Genomic DNA, 22,632 nt, shown 5'->3' with positions numbered 1-22,632 from the left:
ATTAAGCTTTAAATCTTTTGTTCTCAATCCCAATTCAAACAAACAGAGTAATCCACATTTGTTGAAATTAAGGGGAAATGTCTGTCCACCCACTCAGATTATGCCACTTTGTAACAGATGGCATCATATTCATTCTCCTTATGGTGGGAATCCTTTAAATCCTTTAAATATGCTTCAGAATGGTAACCTGCATCTAAGACCTTTTCTGTCAGTTTCACACATCATTTGCAAATGATGAAAAAAAAATGTAACTATGAGGCTACAAACATAACCCACAATGATTGTATTAGCTTTGTTTAACGTGCAGTAAACTCTGTTGAAATAACTGCATGAACCCAGCAACTGTTTATCTTTTTGGATTACTACAGATCATAAGTCTGTAGTGTCAGCAACAAAGGCCAGAGCTTTCTAAACCAATGCTGATAAAGAACTAATTATTCATTATTATTATTATTATTCAAACACAAGTTTTATCCAATACATACTGGACGACATGTAATGCAAATACACAAAACAGTCTAAATAAATAAGTCCATTCTGCTGTGTACTGGTTTTCAAGCAACATTTATATTTTGTTGGTCAAGTCATTTTATAAAGAGATTCAGCCACTTTCTCAACCTCAGTAACACATGCACACAAAACACAGACAGCAGAATCAGAGAACTGAGAGGTCAAGTGTCAATGTATTTGAACCATCATCATTCAGCCGTCCAGCTCATTGACAGCTGCAGCTTGCATACAGTATGCAAAGACACAGACAGAGGGGAAATGTGATGTAGTGTTCTTACAGTATTGTACAACACATTTTGGTGTTGCTCAGCTTGGATAATGATACACGTGAGGATGGGGTAGACAAATGAACATGAACACCTAATCCAATGCTATTGAAAAAATAACCCTGCAATTAGCACCACCATTGGGAAGCTGCTAAATGGACACATTCATCAAAAACTATAAGCTTCATAAAGGTAGTATTTATTGCAGGGTTTGTGTACTGGACTATATTAGATCACACAGTTGTGCAGGAAGGCATCCACTTCCTGAACATTGTATACATAATACATTTTGTATGTGAGACATATTTACAGTGAGATCACAGAAATAACGGGAGAAACTTCCAGAAGATCACATAAAAGCATAGACAAGGTGGGATGTGAAAACAAGAAAAATATTAGACACACACACACAAAAAAAAAAAAATCTGTGGATGGCCCAGCAGAAGGCGGTATGGGGGCACATTAAAAAAAATAAAAAAAAAAAAAAGAGTCTCCTATCAGGCAGAGGAATGCAGCACTCCCGGCTCCCTGTCGTCCCTCTCTTCCTCATCCATTTTGCGTCCATGTTTCCGGAAGTATTTGTAGCGCTGGACGTACAGCTTTACCAGGTTGCTGACTTTGACCGGGTTGATTTCCCCAGTGCGGCTGTGGCAGATCTGACACAATGACAATATGATTAAATAGCCTGTTTCAATACAAGTAGTACACTTTACTACAATACACTGTAGTTTTTAAGCATTAATCGAACTCCAAGTAGTAACACTAAACTCTTGTGAACCCATTAAGTAAGATGTGCATTGATGTACACACACTAACTTCACTAACCAGTTTTCTCCTATGCTACGCGTGTCACTAGATGTGTGCGCTGAGGCTGACCTTATGCACAGCTTTCCTGAGGATGTCTTTGTATTCGTCCTTGTTGATGTCTTTGCGTTGATAGTAAGGTTTGATGGCAAGCTTCACCTCCTCCACCGCCCGCTCCTGGGTGTGCAGCTTCTTCAGGTACTGGGGAATTCAGGTACCGGACATGTTCAATTAATGAGACTACAATAATAATAATACAATTGTATTTGTATTGTGCTTTTACAAACAGTTAAAGTGCTACACAAGAATAAAAAGGTAACAGTACGACTAAACCACATCTTACAATATAGTAAATGTACTATAAATGCACACAGAATGAAGGCGTAACTGTGGCACATTTCTTCAGAGAAAAGATATAATCAAATATTTACTAAAATGTGAGGGGTGTACTCACTTTTGTGAGATACTGTATATAAATAGCTGTATATATTGTTTTATTGTGTGTTACCATATTTTAATATAGGCCTACACTTAATTATATGTTGTATGAACCATAAAGGAACTACAAATTTTGTTTCGTTGTGCAGCCTTGTGCTGTATAATGACTAAAAAACAACCTTGTATTATTACATTATGGGCAATTTTCTATGTGAGCCATTACATTATTATTATTATTCGGAAATTCTTTAGATACTCTCTCACTTAAAGCCTACCGCTTGTACTCTGCATGTCGCCATTTACTTTGTCTGTTTTCTGCCACCACAGCCGCTTTTAACTCCCGTGTTACATTCAGTAACAGCCCCAGCTCGTTATTCGTCCATGCATAAAAGAACAAAAATCTGGAGTGATTCTTCGTCTTCATTACATTATTCTTTCGCCAAAGAAGAGACCATATGCTTCATGTCTGCTTCAACGGCCAGTAGATGTGCGTTTTCAGTCGTTTTAATATAGACGGAGATCAACTCTGATACGCAGCTAAAACGCTGCTGTGGACGGAGATCGGATTTGTTTTAAAACTCGCATTTTTAAACAAAAACAGAGAAGTGTGGATGGGGCCTGAGACCATCGTAGCATTCAGAAGCAAGGGTGAAGAAATAGTGCAGAGCTCACATTTCATCTAGTTAGGTTTTAGGTTAGGACTACTTTATTTGTCTCATGTTTTCTTTACCTTCTATCCAAATACTAAATCAAAAATATATATATATTTGGATAGCTACACTTTCTATAATGAATGTATGTTTTACACTTTGTGAATTGCACATTCTGAATATGCGCAGTTGCACTTTATACATCTCAGATCTATCTATCTGAATGTTTGTTGATGTGGGATATGTAACATGAAGGACAGCAAATTGCCCTGATCTGTTCATGAGCTTCTACTTTACCTTATCTGGGTCTTTGCTGTCATTGTCCCATCCAGTGTCACCAGAGCTCCCAGTCACTCCTGACAGCCCCACAGGTATGATGGAGGGCGGGGTCTGCGCACATCCACCACCTATGGAGGGGTGCAGGAGAGAGGGTGGAGTTTTGGTGCAGCCAACCAATGGGAGGGAGCTGTGGAGGATGAACTGTGCTGGGCTCAGGCCAGGAGGCGGAGGGAGAGAGGGAGGGGGAGGGATCTGGGAGGAGGAGGCGGAGGCTGAGGAGGGAGGAGCGTGCTGCTGAGACTGGCTCTGATTGGCCTGTGAGAGGATCTGCATGAAGAGACATGAGATAAAGTAATGGCACAGTCAGACCCGATTTTGCTCCCCATTCATTGCTGTGTGGAACAGGTCACACACACTTGCATCCCGTCACAAACTGACCCACCTCCCCACAAAATCTCAAGGCTCTCCCACATCCAGTTTGGAGAAAGGTGGGTTTGACCTCACGTTAAAACTGTTTATATTGTTTTATAACTGCACAGCAGAGGTGATGCTTGACTGCAGTGAAAGCAACGACAGTGACAGGTTAATGATTGTGAAATATTTGATAAAAAATAATTTATAATTTACTGTGTGGACCGCTGTTAGCCATGCTAGCTCTCAGTTTACATTTACAACCCCATTTACGCTGTTTCCTGTTTGCCTCAGCTTTGGCCGCACCATACAAGTAAATTTTGCTTGATGGATTTTGGTCTGACTGCAGTTTAAGGTTAGTGTGGGGGAAATAAAACGTGTGTGGATACTGCAAAACCTATTTTACTGCACAACATCCAAACTTCATTAACAAATAGAAGGACTTCACATATCTGACTGCGACTGATATGTGAGGTTTACATGGATTTCCCCTTCTTGCCAGAACCACATGCCGACAGGGTTATTGGTGTACATATAATAGCAGTACAGCAGTTCTGATTTAAACCTCTGACTTTATGTGCATTTATTTTGAATTTTAAAAAGTGGTGGGAATCAGATTTAAAAAAAAGAAGAACCAAACCAAAATTGGGTTCTAAAAATACAATTGGCACAACACTTACTTTGAAGGATAATCAGTAACTCACCAAAACAAGCCATCTTTCAAACAGAATGTATCAGACAAATTTAGGCAACAAACTTGGCATTTAAGTGCCCTTTTCACCCCACACCCACACTAGAAAACAGACAAATTGCAGCTATTGTTTATCTACTGCCCTTAAAGTGTTTACTTTAATGGCCTGTTGTTGTGTCTCTACAGTCTGTAAATCGGCTCAGTTACATTCTTTGCCCTACACTGATGCAAAAATGCATTTGCCGGTGATTATCTTACAGCATATGTGATGAAAGTGATGAAATCAGAGAAAGGGTTACACAGTGATAAAATTAATCTGTATCACAGCATCCTTTTAAATTTGAGGGCCAGTATTTTTCTGATCCGGCATCTGACAAATAAGTTCTGTAATTATTATTAATATCATACCACAGCAGTGACGTGGAAATTGGACTCATTTTTAAAATATGCCACTATTCTCATTATTCTAATGCGTCTTATTTTCATGATGGTGAATGAACAATATACTGAAATATTAATGAGACAGGTTTGATATTTGTTTTGGACAACTTGTTATTTTAATTGAATAACCAAAAATAACCTTTAGAATAATCAATAATTAGTTGTAAGATTAATGGACTGGAAGTATTGCTAGAACTGGTGACACTTGTTGCCAACAGATACCGACACATCAGTGGGCTGAACGGAGAGGATGTGCTCACAGCTTTGCCCTGTTGGCTGCCTCACCTTAATCATCATGACTAAACCCAATATACTCCCAAACCGGGGCAGAGGCATTTTTCTTTTTTACTAGTCCTGTAATGTTATCCCACCGCTCGCAAGAAGCTTCTTTTGGTGAGCATAGTGAGTGTGTGCTAAAAAAAAACATTTATTTCAAATGAAGACTGAGGAGAACGACTGCTCAGCGTCACCCTCTCACCTGGCTGGTTGCTTGAATGAACTCTTGTGCTTTCGCTCTGCTGGCGATATTGGCCTCCTCCATTTTGAAGAGCAGAGCAGTCACTGAGAGGGAGAATGATAGAGACCATTATTTCAGGAAAAGGACGCGTAAACCACGTCCACCATAGGCACATCACGCACCAAGGCCGATCATGCTCAGTCTCAACCCACGACTACTAGCTAAAGTTACTGAAGTGTGTCCTGACGCTGTCTCTGACTCCGTTTCTTGTCGAAGGGTGCAGGATACTGTTGTTAAGAGTCTTTACACATAATGGAAGTGCATGTAGTGCCTGTGTTAATTAGGGATGCACCAAAATGAAAATTCTTGGCCAAAGCCGAAACCCAATATAATGAAAAATATTGCTGACTACTGAATACCAAACAAGTACATTCACATTTTTGCCATTTTCCCCCCACTGCATAAATTAAATAGTCAAAATGTGTTTCCCACAGGATTTGGAGAGACTATGGTGGGTGGGTCCGAGTACGTAAATTCCATGAGTCCATTTACTTTTAATGGACACATGTAATATGTTTTATACTTTCTGTGAATATAATCCAGTTAATCTTATTTCCATCCTGTATAGACACCTTATTTTGATGTATAGACACCTTATTTTGAAAACCAGATGTTGTCACACGTGCATCCTCGCGCTAAATTCATCAAGTCCGACCCGGTTTGATAAATAATGTTGTATGTAGTTCTCGTATCGCGTAACATGAAGACTTCACAGCCCCTCTTCAGGTAGGACTCTCATACTGCAATGTTTGTAAAGAGACAGACTGACAGGATAAAGTTGCTAACCTGCCTGTCTGCTCGCTCTGGGCTGTTTCAGTTACCATAAATGCTTCAATACATGTGCACTCCAAATGTAGGTGCTGCTAGCTTAATTGCCTTCTCAAAAACGAGTGACAGAAACACTCAAAGCAGGTCAGACCGTTTGTTGCCTTTTCTAAGAAGTCAGCCACAGATGGATGTGCTAGGAGACAATTCAGCAGAGCAGTGTCTGCAAACGGCGGATTTTGCGTCTTTCTCAGACACTTGGCTGACATGCTTGGCTGATTAATTTCGGTGGCTGAACATTCGGTGCATCCCTAGTGTTAATCCAAACACGGACCGCACAGATGGTGTACAGTTCCCAGAGTTGAATAGTAGGGGTGGGGGGAAAAAATCGATACAGCATAGTATCGTGATATTTGCCATGGCAATACTGTATCAATACACGGACGTCAAGTATCGATATTTTATATAAATTGCAGATGGGACTTTTAACTTTTTGGTACTAGAATAATAAAATTTAGCTTTTTTAGTCCACTAGAAAACTTAACAGGACCATATACAGTGGGGGGAAAAAGTATTTGACCCCTTGCTGATTTTGCAGGTTTGCCCACTTACAAAGAATGCAACAATCTACAATTTTAATCATATGTACATTCTAACAGTGAAAGACAGAATCCCAAAGAAAATTCCAGAAAATCACATCATATGAATTTATAAAAATTGATAACCATTTGATGAGGAAAAACAAGTATATGACCCCCTACCAAACAGCAAGTATTCTGGCTCCTACAAGCCAGTTAGTCTTTCTTTAAGACACAGCCCCAATCCCAACCAATTATCTACATCAAATACACCTGTCTCACCTCGTTACCTGTATAAAAGACACCTGTCAACACCCAAACAACCAGCATCCAACATCAGCACCATGGGCAAGACCAAAGAGCTTTCTACGGACATCAGGGACAAGATTGTTGATCTGCACAAGGCTGGGATGGGCTACAAGAGAATCGGAAAGCAACTTGGAGAGAAAAGATCAACTGTCAGTGCAGTTATCAGGAAATGGAAGAAGCACCACACCACCGCCAACCTCCCTCGGTCTGGGCCTCCACACAAGATCTCGCCTCGTGGGGTGTCCCTGATCATGCGAACGGTGAGGAATCATCCCAAAACCACAAGGGGGGAACTGATGAATCAACTGAAGGCAGCTGGGACCACAGTTACAAAAGAAACGGTTGGTAACACACTACGCCGTCATGGATTGAAATCCTGCAGCGCACGCAAGGTCCCCCTGCTCAAGAAGAAACATGTACAGGCCCGCATGAAGTTCGCCATTCACCACCTGGACGACTCAGAAGAGGCCTGGAAGAAGGTGATGTGGTCAGATGAGACCAAAATAGAACTTTTTGGCCTCAACTCAACTCGTCGTGTTTGGAGGGCAAAGAACACCGAGTACAACCCAAAGAACACCATCCCCACCGTCAAGCATGGTGGTGGCAACATCATGCTTTGGGGGTGCTTTTCAGCCAAGGGGATGGGACAACTCCATCGTATTGAGGGGAGGATGGACGGGGCCATGTATCGTGGAATTCTGGACCAACATCTCCTTCCCTCAGTGAGAGAGCTGAAGATGGGTCGAGGATGGGTGTTTCAGCACGACAACGACCCTAAGCACACCGCCAAAGCAACAAAAGAGTGGCTGAAGAAGAAGCACATCAAGGTTCTGGAGTGGCCTAGCCAGTCTCCAGACCTGAATCCAATTGAAAATCTTTGGAGGGAGCTTAAAATTCGAGTTGCCAGGCGACAACCTCGGAACCTGAATGATTTGGAGGCTGTCTGCAGGGAGGAGTGGGCCAACATCCCTGCCGAAATGTGCACAAACCTTGTCACCAACTATAAAAACCGTTTGACATCTGTGCTGGCCAATAATGGCTTTTCTACAAAATATTAACATGCTGTTTGTCCAGGGGGTCAAATACTTGTTTTTCCTCATCAGATGGTTATCAATATTTATTCATATGATGTGATTTTCTGGAATTTTCTTTGGGATTCTGTCTTTCACTGTTAGAATGTACATATGATTAAAATTATAGATCGTTGCATTCTTTGTAAGTGGGCAAACCTGCAAAATCAGCAAGGGGTCAAATACTTATTTCCCCCACTGTAGAAGACTGAAAAAGTGATATGAACAAACAGAGAAATGTACCTTTTTAGATAAACAGATGTTGACAAAGTTTGACTTTAGGGACCTAATTGGAAGTTGGAAAAAGGTAAAAAATTGCAATATATCTCAATATATTTAAAATCGCAATAAAATCGAATCGCAACATAAATATCGTGATAATATCCTCTGGTGATTCCCACCCCTATTGAATAGTCACATCTATTGCTATTTTACATATTCAGCTTTAGTAATTATTAGTAAGAAGAAGAAGCCTAGTTTTGAATGACAGCTTGCTCTGTGCATGTGGGCTTAGGAAGCAGAGGAGAGACAGGTGAACAATTAGAGTTAACAATTTGTGTTACATAAAACTGAAATTCAAATCTGGTCTTTTAGGAGATGCAGTTACTTAAACCCACAGTGAGTAAGAAAGGCATAAATAATATGTTATTTATAAAGCTGTGAGTACAGAGAGAGCCCGCTAGCTGGTTTATGCAGTGTAAAACCCTGTAGGCTTCAGCTTATAAGGGTGACTACCACGTTAAAGCAGTTTTTGCAATCACAAGACAAGACGAGAGGATCATTGCAAAACAGAATGCGGAACAATAAATATTTTATCTTGTTTTCATAAACCAAATCATAACCAAACCAAAATCGGAACTGAAAACTAACTAAATTTGATTAATCGCCCTGCCCTATAACAAATTCCCAATTTAACCCCTGGGAATAAACCATGACTTCAGCAAATGCAGTGGTATCTCACAGGAGGTACTGTAGGTAGCAGGGACACTCCCCAACAGTCTACTATACCATTAGTCGATGAGAAGAGTCTGAGCAGACCTAATCTTCATTGTTCAATTAGTGGCAGAAAAAAAAAAAAACTGGTTGTTCCGACACATTCAGAATCATTTCCGCTTGTTGTCAACAGACGGCTCGCTGAGTGCTGCTTGTAAAATGTACATTTTAAAGTGCCAAGTTTCGATACCTAAAGGTTTTATTTTTTCAACATCTATGAGCCAATAAGCATGCAGCATGCTTGATGTGCCCAAATCTAAAAGTGACTGTAATTGGCTGTGGTGATGTAAACACTAGTTCACGCAGAGACGCGGAGAAGATCAAAAGTTGCATTGCTACATTGCACCAGGCTTGATGCAACATTTGCGATGTATGAAGCACTTGACTGTGCATGGAATAAACTTAACAGCAGAAAGTTGGTCCGTCTTCGACAGCAAGAAGACCGAGCCGGTGCAGTCATCGTCTCAGCGCTCTACTGCCAACGAGTCTACTGATGAAGACAGTGGCGCTATGACTGACGTTTAGCAAACAAACAAAATCGGGTAACTTGTAGTGGTACATGCTTGTGTACTACTTAAGTTAATGTTTCTGTGCGCGGTGACTTATTGTTAGTCAAACATCCAAACAATATCTAACGTAGATCCCTGGTAAGAAAAAGTTAGCTAAATTACCCAATTTAGCTTTGGATAGCAAGCTAATCGATGCTAAAAACGCTGAGAGTAACTGATCAAGTTTAACTCACATTAAACTACGCAGTTTTCAGTTGAAGTATGCAGCAGAGAGCCTCACATACTGACTTGAAACTTTAATTTGCACTGAAAACTATTCAAACTTTATTTAGACTATTTACACTGATTTATTGTGTTTTTTAACTTGTTCCTTCCTTTGTGCTTTTTTTATTCCTCTGTTGGAACTGCAGTGGCACAGGAAATGAGTCTATGAGACTTGGAAAAATGTCAAGAAACTAAAAACTAAAAAAGTATTTTGAGGTAACATAATCTTGTTAAATTGGATTTCTTAAAATTGGTATCGTTCGGGAAACATTATCAAAGTCGAGGTATCGTATCGATATTGAAAATCTTTGAACGATACCCAGCCTTACTAACGACTAATAATTGGACAAAACCAGAGTAGGCAGTGAGCTAGTTAGCCGGTGACGCTAACCACTTAAATCCATTCCTCGCACACGTTTGCTCTTGTGTTTTAGGTTTTTGAAAGACTAGAAAAAGACGCCGCCCTCCAAACTTGAGAGAGACAGAGTACTTTAGTATATTAGCATATATTAGCGTTTAGCATATTAGTGCTGATATAATTTCATCTCTGCTGCTGGGAGCTCCCTGCACATATTTTTAAGATAATTTTGAAAACTCTTTTGCAGCATTTAATTGAACACATGCTAAAAGGCATTTAAACAAAGTTTTGAGTTTGAGTTGTTCTAAATTTTTCTGTAAATGTAACCGCAACCCAAATATCAGTTGATTACTAATAATCTGACCCTGGAAAACCCTACTGGCCTAAGGTTGGAATCTGAAAGTCTCTGAAATCAGTTTTTGTAAAAATAAAGAAATGATGTACAACTAGTAGAAGTATTCAACTTTAGTGTAGTCCTTTGTACGCCCTTTCAATGTGTGACTGTTTTGTAAAAACATGGCAGACTTCTGTACATCTCTGGAGGGAACTCACGCGCTAGGACTCCACCAGTGGTACAGTCTACCCCCGTCTGCAGACTCCAGGGGAGCGTGGGCGCTGCTGGTGGGGGGGGAGGAGGCTTACTAGCAGACGAGGAGGACACAGAAGAGGAGGAGGGGTCTGACGAAGACAGAGGCAGAGAAATGGAAGTAAGCCCACAGCCTGCTGAAGAAGACGAGCAAGGAGGCGAGCCCAGAGATTTGGGAGCATCATCTGGTGGAGGCGGCTTGGCAGTGGGTGTAGACAAGGCGTTGCCGAGACCAGCTCCGTGGGACAGGCTGGATGGACTGGACGCGGGAAGCGTGGGGCTGGTCTGAGTTGGACAGTCCTCAGCTAGGAAAGAAGGGTCTGGAGTCTTACAGCTGCTGTCCACTGTCTGAGAGTCGGGCGAAGACTCCCGGGTGTCCCGCAAAGGAGCCATAGAGGGCGGAGGCGTGTGGGGTGGCGAGGTGGAGGGTGGGAGCACACTGGTGGAGGAGGAGGAAGAAGAGGAAGAGGAGGAGGAAGAAGAACAGGGTGCAGGGCCAGCTTGGCCACTATGAGGACTCACTGACTTGCTCCCATCTCCCGCAGCTGACTGAACATCTAAGGAGGCTCCACCCCAGCCCTCAGACGTGGCTTTTGTTTGGCTGCCGTCTCCAGCCGTCGACCCTGCAGCTCCACCTTTTTCCCTCGTCTTCTTTGCCAGCCGACGGCGGCGCTTGGTTGCCAGAGACGATGTGGTGGGGGAGGAGGCGGAGGAGGAGGTGGATGTGATGGAGCTTGGTTTTGTTTTCTTGGACTTCAGTCCTGCGGGACTGGTTAAGGAGGATGGCGGTGCAGCCAGGCTGCTTCGCTTTCCCATGCTACTCAGATCCTTACCACGGCTGCCCAGTGACAGCGGCTCTGAGCACGGTTTGAGGAACGGAGACCTGCTCTCATTGTCCCTGCAGAAAACTACAGCAATAGAGCCACCCACCACAGAGCCCCCAGCACCTCCTCCTGTACCTCCTGGCCCTAGGAGGTCCATGCCCAGCTTTCCGGAGCCAACTGAAGCCCCAGTGGTGCTGCTCACGCCTTCCCGCACCAGCACAGACACTTTGGACTGAAGTTTGCCTTTCCGACTGCTGCCGCTCTCCTTCTTGGATTTGCCAGAGCGACCCAAATCCTTTCTGCTGCCCTTTTCCCGGTCTTTGTCCTTTCCCATTTTCCTGGCACGCTTTGCCGAGGGGAGGCCAGATGAGACGGAGGCAGAGCCTGAAGTGACCGTCAGTGAGGAGAGGCATTTGCTTTTGGTTCGATTGGAAGAGGAGGAGGAGGAAGAGGACTGGCCAATTTTCTTTAATGTGCGAGATTTCTTTTTCGGGTGATGTCGTCCAGTCTTGGGGGTGGTTTTTGTTTTAGGGCTGGGGACAGGTGGTTCTGGAGGCAGGGCAGCAGGGGGTGTATCCTCCAAAGATGGGTAGTCTGAGTCCAAAGCCTCACCGTCCAAAGATAACACGTCAATCTCCAATTTATCTGAATAGTGGTCTGACTCGTAGCTGTGATATCTTGGTGGTGAGAGCGACCGTGATTGGCTGTGACAACTTCCCTGGTCCTCCACATCTCCACCTGAGTGCCATTTTCTCTTCTTCTTCCTCTTGTGGGGCTTGTCAGAGTCCTGCGTGGGCCGACAGGGAGAGGTCGGGGTGAGTCTTGGGGAGCCGGGTACCGTGGTGGTGGTTGTGGTAGTGGTGACTGTGATGGTTCGCTTGATGGCAAAGAGGTCAGACCCATTGAGGTCTTGGATAGATGGAGGGACAACCGGACGACCTTCCCGTCGCCGTTCCCTCTCGCGCTGCCTGTCTCCATCACCGTCCCTCTTTTCCACGCTTCTTTTGGACCTACTTGACAAGCCCCGCTCTCTGCTGCTTGAATGTTGTCTTCCCTTCCTTTCCCTCTCCCTCCTTCGAGAGCTGGAATCTCGATCTCTTTCATCTCTTCTATGGCTACTGGTGCGATGTTGTTCTCTCTCCCCATCCCTGTCTCTCTCTCGTCCTCTGTCTCTATCCCTCTCTCTGTCTCTGATTCTGTCTCTGTCTCTAATTTTGTCCCTGTCTCTATCTTTATCTCTTTCCCTCTCTCTGTGCCTTTCGTCAGATAGGCTTGAAAAGGAGTGTCTAGTGTGGCAGGATCTGGAGGCCTCTGGGCTGCTGTGATGTCTTTTCTTCCTCTTGCGGCTACTGCTCCTGCTGCTCCTCATTCCTTTAATCTCCTTCCCGGTCCTGTGCCCTCGCTCCTCTTCTTTGCTCTTCTCCCGACCTCCCTCTTTGTCCTTTCTTCTCTTCTTTCTTTTCTCCTCCTTCTCCTCAGCCTTCCTGTCCTTGCTTTTGTGTCGGTCACGGTCCTTGGAACTCTTGGATGACTTGCGGTTCTTGCTGCCTTGCTCTGCAGGAGGTGTGAGGGGGGAAGAGGGTGCTGAAGCTTGGGGATGGGAGGGAGGAGGCGGTAGCTCAGGTGAGAGCGGGGAAGAAGCAGGAAAGGAGAGATACCTTTCCTTCCGCCTGCTGACCAGCTTCCTTCTCAGATCCTCCACTCCTACCACAGGCTCATCCTCAGGCTCCCTGTCCGTCTCCCAGTTGCTCTCCGCGCACACTGACACAAAGCCATCCCCGTCCAGCACCCGGAGGATGCGCTCTGGCTTTGAACCAAAGAAGGAGACGTTGGGAGAATTCAGGGCTAGGATCTCTCCAGCTGGTCTCTTATTGCTTCCATCTCTGTCAACAGCCCCAACTATCTCCCCCTCCTCTATCTCAGAGTGATCAGAGTCAGCACTCTCCCTCTTTTCTCCAGCTTTGGTACTGCTACGGTCCACTCTCCTCCTCAGGGGGCGCTTGGTGGCCGGACGGGGGCTTGGCAGCTCAGTCAAGGTGTCAGTCGAATCTGGACGTTCTTCCTCTTTCTCCTGCTCTCCTCTCTCAGCAGTCCTCTTCACCCCTCTCACTTTGCCACTCCCATCATCGCTGTCTGATGCTGGGGAACCAGTGGGGTCAAAGGGGTCATATTTCTCCCCTTCCCCCTCGTCCCCCTTCACTCCCTCAGTTGGATGGAAAGGATCATACATCTCCCTTTTCCTGCCCTCTTCTTCACAATCACCACTTGGCGGCACTGAAGTGTGGAAGGAATCCGAGGAGGTGGTGAAGGGTGTGGGTGTGGAGAGGGACTGCGTCGCTGAAGAGGCAGAAGTGGAGGACACGGTGGCCACCTCTGTCCCCTGGGTCTGGCCTTTTACATGGTTCTGATGAACTGACGAGTTGGCGCAGACAGAGGAGGATGTAGACAAGGGGGAGGATGGTTCAGACGAAGGAGATGACAGCGACAAGGAGGGCGAGCAGGGAGGAGGGCTCCTGGGAATCTCTCTTACTCCACTTGGGGAAGAGGAGGCAGCAGGCCTCCTTTTGAAGCCTGATGCTGGAGTCAAGTCCATGGGCCAGGAAAACTGGTGATGCAGAAGTCAGACAGTGGGCCCCAGAGGATGGTAGCAACAGGGAACGCCACACAGGAATAACCCTAGCAGAAAGGACAGGACACATGCAGTCTTTATCTTACAATGAAAATCTAACTGGAAAAAACAGCCTGTGGGATCATTTGTGGACACTTTAAGAGTTTGAGAATGATTTTCCAGGGTTCTAAGCTGGTTACTTTGGATCAACTGCAATTTATTTGCAAGACTAAAGCAACAAATTCCACATTATCATTCAATCCAGCATCTTACACATGTCCACGCTAGGACTGGTTTGTCATAGTGATTGCACCATTCCACATCTTCCCTCTTTATCGTACTCACTCTTTTCTGCTACTGTTAGGGGAAATAAAGGGACGAGAATCAGAACAGAGCCTGACTGAGGTTTTGCAATGTAAACAGTGAGCTCTATATTACAGCTTTGCCACTACATTGGCATGACCAGTGTTATCAGCTGATATTAGCTTATCATGCTGTATACATGTAAACCCATGTAAAACTGTCAGAACGGTTATGCCAAAGATGTTATGTCATTTAGAAAATAATCTATTACATTGTTTGTTCACGAGATAACAGGGACAAGTTTATTTTTTTCTCCAATAAATGTTGGTCACATAAGTAAAACTCTTTGTCAAAACATGTTGTTTATGCTATGTAAGTCAATTTATTATCTGAATTTTGATTGGGAATCCAAATCAAATCCAGTATTGGCCAGGCTACAGTCCAGAATCACACCTGGTATTAGATCTGCCATGAGGTTTCACCTGCAAGAGGGGGGGCTTAGGGGGGACAAAATTGTCTGAGAACAGTCAGTCCAGTGTGGAACAGCAGCATAATGAAAAACTGCTCTTTGGTGTAATAACACACGTGATGTGTATCTACAGCCTTTTGTTTGTCTATGCTGTTGTTTTACCAATGACTTGTATTATCTTGAGTTCTGTTTCTCATTTTTCTGTGTACTATTTACTATCTCGACCTGTGTGTTTTCTGACCCTTGTCGATGTTAAAGAAAACAGTGAAGGTTTTTTGCCCGGGTAGAGCCTCTGCTGTAACGGTCTGTGCCCACTCCTGGTCAATGTTAACCATAATGTTGACGCTTTATCGATAACGTTTGCGCAACATTTTCGTAGCTAACGTTCTATATTACATTAATTGTAATCCGGATTAATCACTGCTCGTGAATTACAACTGATTTACTAAATGACGTAACGTTACACATTGTTTAACGATGTGTCGGCAGTAGGTATTCAGCTAGGTAGCTAATTTAGCTTAACGTTAGAGCAGCTAGCTAGCTAAAGGCAGCAAAATGGTCTTTGTGCTAATGAGTTACCTTTAGTCTGGTAATCTGCAGCTTCAGATCAACGCCTCCGTCTTGCATTTACTGGTATCTCTTGCTAAGACATCAAATCAACCGTTAAAATACAGTACAAACTGCTTTTTGACGTTTTAAACGCGCAACCTCAGCCCCATTCCATCAATCGCCGCCATCTTCCATCCTTCCCCTCAAACCGGACGACAAAGAATGATGGGAATTAGAGTTTTGTGCGCCGTCATACTTCTCACTGCTCACCGACTTCTTTTGATGTCTAGAGAACATTAAGAAATTAAAATAGCGATATACAGATAAATATTACAAACACAGTCAATTCAAATGAATTCAACAAAGATGAATTTTGTAAGAAATTTTCATTCAAAACAATTAAAAGCTGCTTTCTTTAAAATTGGGTTTATCAAGTTAACCTACTGGCACCTATGGAGCATAGAATGTCCATCTGAATAATTGTAGTTTACTATGTTGAATTTTAATCAATTCATAAAGTTATACATTTAAAAAAACCTGACTTATGACCTGATAAATTAAATGCGCATTTCACTTCCCACTTGCTTTGGCAATGTTAATGCCTGTTTCCCATGCCAATAAAACCCCACTAAATTGAATGTGAAAAAAAAAAATAAATAAAGAGAAGTTATTCTGTCTTTTATGATGATCCAATCATTGATTTTTAAAATGGAATTGCAAATCCAGTTTTCCTTTAGCTTTTTGTTTTCATCTTGTGATTACTAATTTAAAGACAGCTCTCAGTAATTTTAAGATTTGTAAGAAGTACGCCACCTAAAAAGTCATTGATTATGAAAAGAATTTTGCTTAACCAAGTACTACCTGCTTGTATTTTGTCTAATTAATGTTTCCGACATTTTTAAAAGCAACTGTAGGCCTACCTACCTGTGTTTAAAGTACAGTAGGTTTTTAAGGTAACAGAAAAGTTAACACCTTTGCAGCAAATTAAGAAAACAAACATGCTTTTAAGACATAAATTGGTTTTATTTCAAAACTGATTACATAGTATTGTAACTAAGTATTGTTTGTGTGTGTGTGTGTGTGTGTGTGTATATATATAAAAACATCAAATATTCACTTTGTAAACATAAATATGTAACACAAATATGCTTCTTTCAATCTCAAGATGCTACATTATGTGCTGTGACAAAACCAGAGCTTTTTTCACTAATTTGTACCATCATGTATCATCAAAAGCAGAACCTTTACAGCCAAGCCATGATGTTGCCAAAGAACACTGGCTGAAACTTTTCAACAGGGTAGAGACCCTTTATTTGGCCATAAAATGCCCCACAACTACATATACAGTACATGTACATACAGGTGTTAATAATGTGGAGGCACAATGATGATTTGGTATAAGAGGTCTTACCATCCAGTACCCTCACTCTAACCCACCACTCTGACCAGCAGTGCCACAGGATATCCAACAGGGGACATACTATTCTGCCCCGGAGGATAAAGATTATTTATTTTATATTTTATGAAATCACACACCGACACACAAAAAGATTAGGGCCATGTGGTAGAAAAACTTTTGACTTTTGAAAGTTGAATCTCAATTTGAGAAAAGAAAATGTTTTCTCCCACAAAGATCTTCACAAGTCTTCAGGACAAGTGGCCAGGAGGAGGTGGGGTCAAACTGCCATCCTTTTTACCTGCGGCATTCCTGCTCCACCTCCTGAGCCCCCATTTTTCCCCCCCATTTGGCCGTTATCTTCTGTAAAACATCCATTCCACAAAAATTAAGAAAGTTTGTTGGTAACATCCACCCAATGTGATAGTGATGATGAATTAACAATCAGCCATAATATTCCTATTTGTATGGCAGGTGTTGCCGGTAAGTATGGCTCATTTCGGATTTATTTTCTCACTTGAAATGAATGGAATAAAGTGTGTAGAGCCCTTGAAGTTGCATGCACAAAACATTTCCACAAACTTTATGGTGCGCTCTTTAAACTAAAATTGTATGTTCAGTACAAGTTAACTATCCCACAAGAAAGCTTTGTGCTGGAAACATACTGAAGCTTGTGTACTTAGATGTATTCAGAGTGGCAGCAGAAGGCAACAAATGGCTTCTGAAAATAATGTGATGACAGCAGCAGCAGCAATGTCTTTATGTCTAGGGTCCATGATGAAAATATAGCTACAGATACATTTTGTATCCTCGGTGCAGAATAACAGCCACCAGACAGCAACTAGTAATATATTAAAACTTCATTAAGTTATAATATATTTGCTGTTCATCAAAACATTCATTTCTGTGGTTTGTTAAGACAAATAAACTCAAACTTGAATGTGTCTGTGGACAAGAACCAGAGTTTCTAATGTGCTCTACACTATTACCAGTGCACACTGGAAACTGTGGGATTTCTTTCTGCATGTCACTTCAGGAGCCCTGTATATACAGCACCTTATCAAAACTGAACATATCATTTCACAAAAAAATAACACACCAACACTAAATACAGCAATGCAAAGAAATGTCAAATCAATCTGAAAACAGATATATATATTTTTTTTTTTACATGTTGGCATGTGTCAACTTGTTTGGATGAAGCATGACTAACTAGCTGTAAACAATTCAAAGATATGAAATCTGTACACATTTTTAAAATAAAATGAACCAGAAAATATTATGTCTATTACATTGTGACCTCATTAGAGTTAATTTAATGTAAAACTCTCTTCTGCATCCATCCAAGGCTGCACACCAGCAAGAACAGAGGATGGGCGAACAGAACAGAGTTTCCCCTGAAAGTCTAAAAGTTTCTTTTCAAGACTCAAAGTCACTTGAAGCTGCTGAAAGACTTATTTGAACAACAGCGTGTTGTTTTGTACAATCAATATACTTCAGCTCCAAAGCATTCATTACACGAGCAGAGCCCTAGCTCTAACCAAATCGGCAGCTTGCAGAACACATTAATTTAAAGCTGCTGCTAAACGAACACAAACACACAATAAATAAACAATCAGCGCTGTATGTAAAGTTAAAGTACTGCAGAATTTATCCAACTGATTCTGAGAGTTTGTGCGTTGGTAGTTTTGCGATGTTCAGTGTTACAGACACCACTGACTTGGCCTGTGACATCACCAGCGTAACGGACCAATCAGCTGCTGTTTGCTCCCAATGCCTCCACCTCCGCCTGATCATGCTCTGAAAGTAAAACTGAAAGTCGGAAACAGCAAACACTCTCGCCTCCGAAGAATCCCTCCTGATGAGCTTACATTCAGCTTAACAAAGCGAGTGCATTGCCCTGTCTCAGCTGAGTTCCAGCTCCATACTGCTCACTAATTCAAAGCAGATTGTCAGTCCATTTGGCTGTGCCTTAAAACACCTGTTTCACAGATACGTCTGGTGAGATTCCATATTGTATTATAAACTATTAAGTATGTTGATTTTCTAAATACCAACTGTAAAAAAAAACCCAGCACACTACAAAGATCAGTACATCACACATACTGCATAGTATGTAGTATACAATTGGGGGCTGTTTTAATTTGCTGTCTGTGTACCACATCCCGACCTTCTTCTCAAATCAACGATGATTTTTAAAACCTGCATTTCAAAACAACTGGTATGCTTGAGTGCAGTATTTGGCACTACATTATTTCATACTTGCAGGACAACAATGTTTTTTCCTCTACTGACCTCAGCACTGGTTACACAGAAGTGAACTGTGTATGAGACAGACTGCAGGGACTTCTGTCTGCAGGGAAGCAAAACTCTCCCTCTTTTCTCAAACGCAAGCACAAGGCTCTGTCAAAATAAAAGCCAAATACAGAACATCCCTTGTTAAGACTTTTCACCCCCTCTTCCATGACAGAAAAAGCAGTGAAAGAATGTAAAAGAGGCGGAACAAACAGGGGGTATTGCAGACATGATCTGGAAGAAGCAGGGTTGTTTGGAACAAACATAGTGTAGTTAAATGAGGACAGAAGTGTAGGGTGGACCACGTCAAATCAAATCCTTCGTTCTCATCAACATCCTTGCTTAAATAGTCAGACACTCTAAATGTTAACAATTCCCCTACTTTATCTCCCCCTCACTGTTTAACTCGGGACCTCCACAGCTGGGAGCCAGAGGAGCAGGGAGGGGCTCAGAGGAGCATCCGGACAAAGTGAGGCACCTCCTGCTTTCAGATCAGCCCAGCGTCCTTGGCCATCTTGTAAAAGGCTCCTCTTTGAGCGATGAGATTGGAGGGAGCATCAAACTCTGCCATCTCTCCCTTGTCCAACACCAGGACCCTAGAGGAGACAGAATATTTATGAAATCCTTTCTGTGCCGGTAGAACAAAGACAATCCAGTACTGCAGTTGCTTCTTATACTTCTACAATAAATACTAGGGATGTTCCAATACAGTTTCAAAGATCGGGATCAGGACCACTCGTATCGGCTTTACCTGAGCCTGATCCTTTGTTTTGCTTTAGTGATCACCCAAGAGTCATAAATGGAGAGGAGTTTGTGGGGCAGCACTGGAGCTTTTTGGACAAATAAACACCCAGAGCCACAACGGATTCTGCTCTGATCCAGAGCCATAAACCGGCGGAGTTCATTTCTTTTATTAGATGTCTATGAAGATTCTCAGTCATCCAGGTCATAGTTATCCAACGAAGGTTAAAATCAAGGGCAACTGGACTTGGTTGAAGATACTGGAAGACGTTTCGTCCCTCATCCAAAGGACTTCTTCAGTTCTGACTGACTGGCAGGGAAACTCAGCTATTTAACCTCAGCGGGGTCGTTGGCCCGGGTCATCGATACCGCTGGTTCGTTAGTGTTCCTTGTTGCATACACTGAACTTGATGTTACTGTCCACAGAGTTGATGTGTTCTGTGAAGGCTTGCACTTCCTGGCTTTTAATTTTGACAGATGCTGGTCCACCCCAAAGACCGCACACCCAAACACAAGAAAAGCAATCTAGTGTATGCGGTCCAATGCAGTGAGGAATGCACAGACCTGTATATTGGGGAGACTAAACAACCACTACACAAACGCATGGCTCAACACAGAAGGGCCAACTCCTCAGGTCAAGACTCTGCAGTCTACTTACATCTGAAGGACAGAGGACACTCGTTTGAGGACCACCAGGTGCACATTTTAGACAGAGAAGATGGATGGTTTGAAAGAGGTGTCAAGGAAGCATCTACACCAGGGTGGAGAAGCCGTCATTGAACAGGGGAGGGGGTCTACGCCACCACTTATCCCCCACTTACAATGCTGTCCTTTCATCACTTCCCAGGAAACTCAACAAACGTAACCTATTGGCCTCAGGTGAAGATACCAACGATGGTCGTTCAGTCTTGGCCTCAGGTAGTCTTAACGACTGTAACGACTGTCGTCACAGCAACAAGGAACACTATCGAACCAGCGGTATCGATGACCCGGGCCAACGACCCCACTGAGGTTAAATAGCTGAGTTTCCCTGCCAGTCAGTCAGAACTGAAGAAGTCCTTTGGATGAGGGACGAAACGTCTTCCAGTATCTTCAACCAAGTCCAGTTGCCCTTGATTTTAACCTTCGTTGGATTCTTTTATTAGATTAAGATAATTTAATATTTCAGTATATTTTTCTTCCCTCGCGCTTCTCAACCTGTCTGCTCCAGTGAGCCACCAAATCTCCATCCGCCACTGTCGTTATTGTTGCTGGCACCCAGAGCTCTGTGGCACTACTTCTCATTTGTACAGAAACCAAACAAAACACGAGAGCGTTGTGCTTTACTATGAAACATAGCCCTGATCGATCCGAACGTCATTTAGAAAACAGGTAGGGGTGGGGGAAAAAAAATCGATACAGCATAGTATCGTGATATTTGCCATGGCAATACTGTATCAATACACAGACGCCAAGTATCGATATTTTATTATATAAATTGCAGATGGGATTTAACTTTTTAGTACTAGAATAATAAAATCTTTTGCTTTTTTAGTCCACTAGAAAACGTAACAGGACCATATAGAAGACTGAAAAAGTGATATAAACAAACAGAGAAATGTACCTTTTTAGATAAACAGGTGTTGACAAAGTTTGACTTTAGGGACCTAATTGGAAGTTGGAAAAAGGTAAAAAATTGCAATATATCTCAATATATTTAAAATCGCAATAAAATCGAATCGCAACATAAATATCGTGATAATATCGTATCGTGGAGCCTCTGGTGATTCCCACCACTAAAAACAAGCATTGTAAAAGTAGTTTGCTTATCATGCCGCGGTAGCAAACCAGATTCAAAGGAAATATGGGGGCAAAATAAATGTGATTGTGACATCCCTAATAACTACCTCTCCATTTGTTAGTGCTTAAGCATCAAATCTGCCTCATGCACCTGTGTGTGAACGCTCTTGTCGGAAGGCATGCAACACACACCTTATCTCATGATAATGACAAACTAATGATTGACATCTCCACATGACATTAGGATCCATCCAGTATCATTAGATGACTAAAAGTTAAACATAAATAACTACTTATCTTGAGATAATGAGATGACAATCCCATTATAACACAAAATTAGCAATTAAACGCAAAATAGGTAGGTGTATATTACAGCATATACAGTTTGTGTGTAGTGTACAGTACCTGGTGTAATCCATGATGGTGTTAAGGCGATGAGCAATTGTCAGGACGGTGCAGTCCTCAAACTGAGAGCGGATGGTGGACTGGATTAGGTTGTCTGTCTCCATGTCCACAGCTGCTGTGGCCTCATCTAGAACCAGGATCTTGGTCTTCCTCAGCAGAGCTCTGGCCAGACACAGCAGCTGCCGCTGACCCACGCTGGAGGGAGAACACAGAGACGTGCGTAAAAAGCTGGAAGCAGCACATCAGCAAACCATTAAACACTTCCTGCAGATGTTTCGCATCACAAGTGTGCCAGCAAACAGGAAGATCAGGTCATTTAAGCAGCAAGGAGGCTTTTACTATGATATATCTGTGCAGGAAGTGCGTAGTTTAAGTGAGTAAGAACGGTGTTAAAGAGAGAGCAGCAGAGTGGTGAGTATGACATGACCATCTGTTGGTTTTCATTAACAGCAAATTTCAAATAAAAGCTGGCTTCTCTCTGCAGTTGAGGTAAATGATGTTTTTGATAATTTGAGTGGCTGTATATGAAGCTGTTATACCTGAGGTTCTCTCCTCCTTCACTGCACTCATGGCTGAGTTTGTTGGGCAGGCCAGAAACAAAGTTCTTGAGATGGGAATACTCCAGAGCCCTCCATATTTCCTCATCAGAGTACCTGTCAAAAGGATCCAGGTTCATCCTCAGAGTGCCTGAAAAAAGCACTGGGTCCTGAGGAGGTGGGGAGAGGGTCATGGGATAAGTTAGCTGTGCCGCATTTCTGGGTCTCTTCCGTAGAAGGATGGCACCTACAAAACCCTCAGAGGTACTGAAGCTGAACAGATCCACC

General features: G+C 42.8%; 2 protein-coding genes across 3 annotated transcripts in view; both read right to left on the bottom strand.

Moving 5' to 3' along the window:
• Nucleotides 1-545: 545 nt before the first annotated feature.
• On the bottom strand, nt 546-15,410 carry scaf1 (SR-related CTD-associated factor 1). Its single transcript, XM_038739646.1, has 6 exons — nt 15,223-15,410; nt 10,406-13,939; nt 4,969-5,051; nt 2,966-3,274; nt 1,653-1,781; nt 546-1,432 (listed from the first exon to the last, which is right to left on the bottom strand). Exons 2-6 carry the CDS (start codon nt 13,854-13,856, stop codon nt 1,274-1,276), a joined length of 4,131 nt encoding a protein of 1,376 aa, XP_038595574.1. The 5' UTR covers nt 13,857-13,939; nt 15,223-15,410; the 3' UTR covers nt 546-1,273.
• Nucleotides 15,411-16,477: 1,067 nt separating this feature from the next.
• Nucleotides 16,478-22,632, bottom strand: part of abcc1 (ATP-binding cassette, sub-family C (CFTR/MRP), member 1) — a 37,034-nt gene continuing 30,879 nt past the window's right edge. For both annotated transcript variants that reach the window (XM_038739627.1, XM_038739630.1), the window contains exons 29-31: nt 22,348-22,514; nt 21,809-22,003; nt 16,478-19,479 (exon numbers count right to left, since the gene is read on the bottom strand). In XM_038739627.1, the coding sequence (XP_038595555.1) occupies nt 19,371-19,479; nt 21,809-22,003; nt 22,348-22,514 (471 nt within the window). In that variant the 3' untranslated portion in view covers nt 16,478-19,370. The remainder of the gene's footprint in view (nt 19,480-21,808; nt 22,004-22,347; nt 22,515-22,632) is intronic.

This window comes from Micropterus salmoides, unplaced genomic scaffold, assembly GCF_014851395.1.
Source record: "Micropterus salmoides isolate LMB-PRFRI ecotype aquatic unplaced genomic scaffold, ASM1485139v1 Ms_hic_scaffold_10, whole genome shotgun sequence".
NCBI lineage: Eukaryota > Metazoa > Chordata > Actinopteri > Centrarchiformes > Centrarchidae > Micropterus > Micropterus salmoides.
The sequence above is the reverse complement of the archived record's forward strand: the minus strand, read 5'-3'. Positions and strand labels throughout refer to the sequence as shown.